Raw genomic sequence first — 8,834 nt, 5'->3', positions numbered from 1 at the left:
CTTGAATGGCTGGCTCCACATGTGTTTTATTGTGTTTTAACTTTTGGTTTCAAATAGTTTTGTTTTTGTTACTTCGTATTTCATAATGATGTTTTAAATATATATATATATATAATACTATATATTATATATATAGATAATACTATATATATATATAAAATCTAAAGGTAAAGGGACCCCTGACCATTAGGTCCAGTCGTGTCCGACTCTGGGGTTGCGCGCTCATCTCGCATTATTGGCCGAGGGAGCCGGCGTATAGCTTCCGTCATGTGGCCAGCATGACAAAGCCACTTCTGGCAAACCAGAGCAGCACATGGAAACGCCGTTTACCTTCCCGCTGTAGCGGTTCCTATTTATCTACTTGCATTTTGACGTGCTTTCGAACTGCTAGGTTGGCAGGAGCTGGGGACCGAGCAACGGGAGCTCACTCCGTCACAGGGATTCGAACCGCCGACCTTCGATCAGCAAGCCCTAGGCTCAGTGGTTTAACCACAGCGCACCTGGGTTCCAATAAAAAAAAAAAAAGCCACCTTAATTCCCAACTCAGGAGAAAGGCAGGATACAAAGACATTGAACGATAACAGCAATTCTGCTGCTTTGATGCAGAAGTTTCCCATGTTTGGTTCCTACCACCTCTAGTTAAATGGAGCAGTGTTCTCAATGATCGCTACTAGCTAGTAAAGGCAGACAGTGCTGGGCTAGAGGGAGCGCCTCTCTGACTGTTGACAGCTAAGCTCAGATGTTTCAAGGAGGAAGCAAAAGCAGGGGAATTTGATTTGCACTTACTCTGCCCCCCTCTTCTGGGTCTGATGCAACGGAGGAAGGAAATGTGTGCTGTGCCTCGCACCAGCCTCCAGTATACTGTAGTTTTACTGGATTCGCAAGAAGACATAAGAAGTGCCTCCTGAATCGGACCAAAGCCCCATCTGGTGCAGAATCCAGTTCTCACAGTGGCCAACCAGAAGCCTGTGGGGGAACCAGCAAGCAGGATTCGAGCGCAAGAGCACTCTCACCTGCTGTGACTTCCACCAACTGGTATTCAGAAGCATGGCTGCCTCCAACTGCGAAGGCAGAGCAGAGCTTTCATGGCTAGTAGCCATCAATAGCCCTCTGCTCCATGAATTTTGCTTGATCCTCTTTTAAAATCATCCAGGCTGGTGCCTCCCGTGGAAACGAGTTCCATAGTTTTAACTATGCACTGCATGAAGAAGTACTAAATTAGGGTTGCCATGTGTCCTCTTTTTCCAGGACACATCCTCTTCTTCAAGGGTAAAAGTTCTGTCCGGGTGGATTTTCTAAATTTGCCAAAATGTCTCTGGCTATACTTTCTGGATGAGACATGGCTGAAGACTTGCTTTCCTCTTCTCTTGCCCCCTTCAGCAATAGATCACAGCTTCTATAGCCTATATATAGTATGGGTATTTAAAATGAGAGTCCCTTTTTTGCTCTTCAAAATATGGCAACCCTATCCGCCCTGAACACCCCAAGGCACAAAAGGAAAAGGGGTTGGGAGGGGAGAGGAAAAGAGAAAACCCAGGCGCTCTTTTTTAGTTGCTGATTTCTCGCAATGACCAGCTGGAATTGAAAGATTTCAGGGAGGGGAGCCAAAAAACCGCAGGTATTTCACAGTGGAATGGATGGAGAGGCCCTGCAGCCCCTGCTTTCCCCCCTCCCTTTAGCCTTGACAGACCGACTGCTGAAGAGTCTGATGGAGCTGGTCTTTCAGGAGGGGATACCAGTGATTGAACCTGGCCCATGAAGAACATACGCTCCACTATCAAGTTATTTTGATCCCCCACCCGCCATCTCCATGCTCAGTGGGCAATAACATTGCAGAACTCTTTGGTCTTCCCCTGGCTAGCCAAAGGCGGAGAAGTAACAGTAATAGAAAGATAAAACGGCCGCTTCAGCTTACACATTATATATTCTAGTTGAAGAACGAGTTAGCTGCTCAGGCAAGCCTGGACTCATCTTTTGCCAGCTACAGATGAAAACAGATGCTCATCTGAAAAGGTGGGGACAGACTACAGCCAGTACATCACTGCGGTGCTTAAGCGTTGGGCACTGTGCCAAATTCAAGGTTCTGGTATTAATTTACAAGGCCCTTAACAACTCGGGGGCAGGGATACCTTAAGGCAGCTCCCAATTCTTCACATCCCTGCCCAATCAGTTTTGTAGAGTTTTGTAGAGGGGTGGTCTTTGTTTGTGGACCCCCCTATGGCTCAGAAACATGGCTTGCTTCCTCCTGAGCCATGCATTCCATATTGTGGGCCCAATTCTGAGATCAGACAGGCCTCTCCCCCTGTTGAACTTCAGGTGCTTAACAAAGACCTTTCTATTCAGCAGGCATTTAAGTAAGTTGTATAAGAACAAGCACGAAGGAGGTTCCCAGCCCGCTCATAGGTCCTTATAATATCAGTGGAAACAGTTGGTCTTGGCGAGTATTAACTGCCTCCAATTTTAATCTGAAGATTGCCACTTGTCCAGTTTTAATTTTGTTTGAATTAATTGTCGGGATGTATCTTAATTGATTGATCGCTTGTATTATGAATATCGTCTTCTTTATACGATGTTAGCCGCTCTGAGCCCAGCTTTGGCTGGGGAGGACAGGATACAAATATTATTAATTATTATTATTATTATTATTCCTATTTATGGAACCTTAAGCTTCCCCCCCCACACACACACACACATTGCAATCCTTTATAATAATAAAAATTTCAATACTTGGTACAGATATGACATCTGATATAATAAATTCCCACAACTGAGACAGAATGTGCAGTGTAAAATAAAGCAGGTATAAGTTATTTTGTTATCAAACCAGTGACCAGAAATGCTAAGAACTGCATCTGACCACAAGGGTCTTTTGCAAAATCAGAGGCAGTAATTTACCATTTTGTGTGTTAAAATATAAACAATGAAGTAACGGAGAAAGATGTCCACATTTTATCTCCTCTAGCCTCTCTATTGCACTCTGTCGCTTTCTCCTCCACAGCTAATCACCAAATTCTACTCCCATCGAGTAAAATGCATGCAGCATCCCCTTTGTGAAGCAACTTCCATGCATGAAGCTACAAGTAAGTGCTTAGATCTGATGTCTTTTAGCCCGTAAGTTTTGTTCTAGATGCTGTATCATTTTGGACCGGCGGGTTCTTTTATTGACTGTGATGAAAAACTGCCTTGTGACCTCTACGGTTAAAAAACGGTCTATAAATATTGGGAATAAATAAATGCACACACCTACGTCCAGGGGAAAAAAAATGACTCTGCAAATAATTAAGACACATACCTAGTGCAGGAGAGCCTGGCTCACCCACTCCGGATGAATCGCTGTAGGAGCTGGGTGTCTGTTCCAGGAGCCTTTTCCGAATGCTGCCTTCAGATCCCTTGCCATGCATGCGGCGCTTCTTATTTTTCACCAGGATCCGGCCCAACAACTCCTGGGGACTTGGCAAAGCAACGCCAGGCTGAAGCTGCGGGGGGTGGGGTGGGGGGAAATGGGAGATGTTAAGATGTTAGCAAGAGCAGGAGATCTTCATAGACTAGGAGACAAGATGGGTGCTGATGCCCTCAAGAGATAAATCTATTCACAGAAGGGAAGGAGGCGTAGCTCAGTGGCAGAGCTGTTTTGCATGCAAAAGCCCACAGGTTCACTACCTGGCAGCTCCAAATAAGATCTTGGTCTGAAATCCTGGAGCGGTGTTGCTTGTGAGTGTGGACAACAGTGAACTAGTTCAGGGCGGCCCAACTTTTCTTACCATGTGGGCTGCAAGAGTACTTCAACACGGAACCAACTGGCCGCACAATGCCTTGTCGAGTGGGGGGGGTGAGGCCAAAATTTGACACCCCGGCCCTCACACTGCCTTCCCAAGGTCAGGTAAACAAGGTGCTGGGCTTTGGGAAGAAGGTGTGAGGCTCTGGCCGGGGCCTGACGCTCTCCCACCTCCTTCCCAAAACTGGGAAAGCACTCATTAGACTTTGGGAAGGAGGCAGGAGGACTCTAAGACCCTGTGAGAGCCTCACACCTCCTTCCCAAAGCCCAGTGTCTCTGAGTGCTGCATACAGACCTTGGGACTACCCTGAAATAGATAAACCAAGAGGATGCCCATTACTTGATTTGTTTCTCCAGGCCGAACTCTAATTCACTGAAGCTGTCAACTGAGCATGTGCAATGGCTGCCTGAGCCGTACACACCTCAGCTTCACCACAACCTCCGTTTTCAAATCAGACAAAGGCTGGTTTGAGGCAAAGCACACCAAGCAGAAGCTGCACAGTACCTGTGGATTGTGGTTAACATCAGGCATACTCGGTTTCAGAAACCAGCAGTGCGAGCGAACTGGAGCCGGAGTAAGTGGTCATCTGTACACAACCTAAGTAAGGACCGCAGCCGCTCCCAACCAACCCGCCCACATGTCATTCCCCTGGGTGATCTCGCTTCCAGAACATACCGGATATTTATCCAAAGGATCAATAAGGAGAGCGTCCCCAAATATGCTGCGGCAATACTCGGCCATCTTCGCCTGCTGCTTTGCCCTGGGGAAGGAAAGCAAGAAACACAGAGGAAAGGTTATCAGTCACGCAGGCCTCTCTGATCGTGCAGCGCTGTAAGGAGGGGAGGGGCGAGGATGACAGTCTCAGACAAGCCATTGCGGCACCACAACTACTCACGAGTCAACGTGGTTCTCAAATGAGAGGATAACAGGGAAAGGTGAAGTCTTGAAGGCACTTTCAGCAATGGCCTCTATGACTTCCTGTAACAGAGTGAGGCAGGGAAAAGGGTTAAGGCAGGAGTGGGGGATGTTTTCCAGCCTGAGGGCCACATTCCCTTCTGGGCAACCTTCTGGGGGCCACATGCCAGTGGTGGGAGGGGCCTGAGGCAAAAGTGGGCAGAGCAACCTTTGCAAATTTTACTTTTCCACAGTAGGCTGGTGTCAACGCACACACAAGCCCCTCTAGCCTGCGTTCTGAAAAAGTGAGATGCGAAGCAAGGCCAGTGAAGGATGTGGCCTGAGGAGAGGGGGTGTGGTATGTGGAGAGTACTGAGCGCCTGGGGGGGGGCATATTAAGCCCCCAGGCCTGAAGTTCCCCACCACTAGGTTAAGAGGTCAAGAGCACTTATTTGATTACAGTGGTAGAGTTTGGGGTGGGTGGGGGGGAGGTTGCTACAATGGACAATAAACTTAAGAGAAAGTTCCCCATCAATGTGCTGACGTTTCAGGAGGATTCTGCTCCCACACCCAGGCCTGGAACAAAAGGCTGAACACAGGGATGGGGAGCCTCGCAGCCTCTAAACACGTTGATGGACTGCAACTCCCATCATTCCTCACCATTGGGTCATGCTGGCTGCAGCTGATGGGAGCTGGAGTCCCACAGCAGCAGGTGGGAGAGCCACAGTTTCTGCTTTCATGACTAAAATGGTATCAAGCAGGGCCTGGACCTCTGAGTTCTCACCCTTGTTGGATAACTGGAGCTCCCGTGATCAGAGGCAGTTCAGATCTCCACCTGACTATGCCAACCTCGGTCTCACTGGTTGCAAATAAGCCTTTTAAGGTGATATTCCAAGCTTACCTCAGGAACAGGTGTGGGGAACTGTTGGCCCTCCAGATGTTGCTGAACTACAACCCCCATCAGGCCCAGCATGCATGATCGGTGGCCCAAGAAACATGCTCCATCTTCCTTTTAAAGGAAGGGGCGCAACAGGCCAAGAAGACCCACACTGATCACGTGCTGAAAAACTGGAAATGGCAAACACGGGTAGGGGGGGTGGGCGACCCCTCTGTTGGCTTTGGGGACCCTTGCAAATGGCCAACCGTGCCGGGTGCCAGTTACCTTGAAAGGGATTTCGGTTGTCATGGTGAACCCGTGTGTGATGAAGGGCTCCTCGTCTTGGGGCCGCCCCTTCCAGCAGTCCAGCTCAATGCAACGGCAGCCGCTCAGCAACACCTGCCGGTACATCTCCACTGAGGAATTGCCTGTCAGCTGCCCAGCTTTTTTGAAGGGAGAAGGAGAAGATGATGGGAAAATGTTAGATGCCTGGGGAGAGGAGAGACAACCAAGCAATGATACCAGACCTCAAAGCCTTAGAAGAGGCAAAATAAAACGGGAAATAAAGAAGGCCAGTAACTCTGAGCACAGAGGAAGGCACTTGATTTCCAACAGGGATGCATTTTCTGCACAGCCGGTCTCTCACAAAACAATTTCACCTCAGGATATAATGAGGAAGAAGAATTGCTCAGCCACAAAACAAGGGCAATCATCTTCCTCAACCCCTATTTTCCTACACCTCCCAGAGTTCCCTGGGACTGACTGTGAGACGACTCTGAGAACTGTAGCACTGGGGGGAGAACAGAGGGTCTCCTGACAACTCTCGGCTCCCTTAACAAACTAACAGCTCCCAGAAGACTTTGGGGGTACGAAAGTCCAGGGCACGTGTCTCTGTTCGGTGCACATACCTGTGAGGTAGGTATTGTGTGAAGAGTTAATAAAGTAGCTGCTTAACGGCTGGGTCATGTCGTCACTTAAATCCAGCTTTTCGGGGGGCACAATGGTGTTCTCTTCTCCCCCCAGGTAGCGGCCAAACCCTTCCATTGACATCTGGTCTACGGAAGGACAGACGGGGAAAGAAAAGCAGCTTTATAGAAGTAGGCAAGAAAAGAGGCACGCTGAAATAAGTGGGGGCAGGACTGTGTTTATCTGTGCCCCACTTTTATTTATTTCATACATCTATACACACACACATGACTAGGGGTTGCTCCCCCTGCTCACTGCTCTTGCCAAGCTCCCCTACCCACCAAGCCCTTTGCCAACCCTCCTTTTCCCACACCTAACCAAACCGCCCCCTCTTTGCACCTCATTCACCCCTTTGCCTGACCCCCAAGTCCACCCCCACTCCCCTCAGTTTGCTGCAGCCCCTTTTAAAGGAGCGGGGAGGCTCTTCACAGAACAGTTTGCCAAACCGCTCTAATAATAACAACAACAATAATGTTCTTATCTGTACCCCACCCATCTGACTGGGTCGCCCCAGCCACTCTGGGCGGCTTCCAACATATACAGAAACACAACAGAACATAAAACATTCAGCACCTTCTCCCTTCTCTTAAACAGCTCGCCTGGGCTGTCTGCCACCCACACTGCTTGCTCGCTCGCCTGCCGTTATACTGGAATTTATTTCTTACCATTATTATTTATTATCTTTATATACCGCCCTTCATCTCAGAGCGGTTCATGAGATAAAAACACAGGATAAAAGCACAAAATAGTTTAAATGAAAACTAAACGAAAGAATAACAACCCCCACCCCCACCACCAAACCCCACAAACACATTTAAAAGGCTGTAGAATATTAATCAGCCCAAGGCCCGGTTGAAGAGGAACGTTTAGTCTGGTGCCTAAAGGTATATAATGAGGGCTCCAGCTGAACCCCCCTGGGGAGAGCATTCCAGAAATGGGGAGCCACTGCAGGAAAGGCCTGTTCTCATGCTGCCACCCTCCGGACCTCTTGTAGAGGAGGCACACGAGGAAGGGCCTCAGAGGAGGACCTCAGGGTCCAGGTCAGTTTATATGGGGAGAGATTGTAACTTGAGGTATGAGGTCTTTGGCTGCTGCAAACCATAGCATGCAACAGTCACATTTTTCATGTATATAAGTAGGTATATACACTCTATACATACCTATATACATGAAAAATGTGACTGTTGCATGCTATGGTTTGCAGCAGCCATGCCAAAGACCTCATACCTCAAGTTACAACCTCTCCCCATATAAACTGACCTGGACCCTGAGGTCCTCTATAGGGACCCAGGTGGCGCTGTGGGTTAAACCACAGAGTCCAGGGCTTGCTGATCAGAAGGTCGGCGGTTCGAATCCCTGCGACGGGGTGAGCTCCTCTTGCTCGGTCCCAGCTCCTGCCAACCTAGCAGTTCGAAAGCATGTCAGAGTGCAAGTAGATAAATAGGGACCGCTCCGGCGGGAAGGTAAACGGCGTTTCCGTGCGCTGCTCTGGTTTGCCAGAAGCAGCTTAGTCATGCTGGCCACATGACTCAGAAGCTGTCTGCAGACAAACGGCGGCTCCCTCGGCCTATAGAGCGAGATGAGCGCCGCAACCCCAGAGTCGGACATGACTGGACCTGATGGTCAGGGGCCCCTTTACCTTTTTATATACACTCTATAATACACACACACACACACACACACACACACACACACACACACACACACACACAGACATAAACACCCACCCATACACACAATATGTATACACCCCCCACACTTTATATCTATTTACACAAACACACACCCACAGACAAATGAAACTAAAATACAGTAACAACCCTACAATACAGTACAAAACAATAACTCCCGCCCCGTCCAAAAAACAAAAAAATTGAGCAGCACGTTTTAAAAACATCTGCCACCGCCTCCACCCGCTCTGTAATTCTCCATCATCATCTCCACCACCACCTGCAGCTCCCAGCCCAAATTCTGGAGAGGGCGGGGGGGGGGGCTCACCACGCTGCTGGAACTGTTGGTTGGGCTCATACTTGTTGATTAGCTGGCGCACCTGCTCCCGAGTCAGTGGCGGGTAGAGGATCTCGTTGAGACGGGGGTCTCTTTGCTTCTGGTTGATAAAGTCCATCAGCTGGTCCAGGCTGAGGTAAGGCTTCCCCTTGGCTCCACTGTTTGCAAGGGAACAGGCAGAGAGAAGGCAGAACAATGGTTCCAAAATTTGCAACTGATAAAGGAGGCACCCCCGCCCCTTAGAATTAACAGAACAGAACAATTCGTATTTGCCCAAGCCAATTCACGTAGTCACCTGAGACACTTCAAAAACG

The 8,834-nt window shown here is 48.8% G+C and overlaps 1 protein-coding gene across 2 annotated transcripts in view; it reads right to left on the bottom strand.

Moving 5' to 3' along the window:
* The window catches only part of PLCB3 (phospholipase C beta 3), a 73,356-nt gene that overhangs the window by 32,701 nt on the left and 31,821 nt on the right, over positions 1–8,834 (bottom strand). For both annotated transcript variants that reach the window (XM_035097796.2, XM_035097797.2), the window contains exons 9-14: positions 8,512–8,678; positions 6,456–6,602; positions 5,833–5,990; positions 4,672–4,754; positions 4,452–4,536; positions 3,293–3,476 (exon numbers count right to left, since the gene is read on the bottom strand). In XM_035097796.2, the coding sequence (XP_034953687.1) occupies positions 3,293–3,476; positions 4,452–4,536; positions 4,672–4,754; positions 5,833–5,990; positions 6,456–6,602; positions 8,512–8,678 (824 nt within the window). The remainder of the gene's footprint in view (positions 1–3,292; positions 3,477–4,451; positions 4,537–4,671; positions 4,755–5,832; positions 5,991–6,455; positions 6,603–8,511; positions 8,679–8,834) is intronic.

This window comes from Zootoca vivipara, chromosome 17 (genome assembly GCF_963506605.1).
Source record: "Zootoca vivipara chromosome 17, rZooViv1.1, whole genome shotgun sequence".
Lineage (NCBI taxonomy): Eukaryota > Metazoa > Chordata > Lepidosauria > Squamata > Lacertidae > Zootoca > Zootoca vivipara.
Note: the sequence above shows the minus strand (reverse complement) of the source record. Positions and strands in the feature narration are given on the sequence as shown.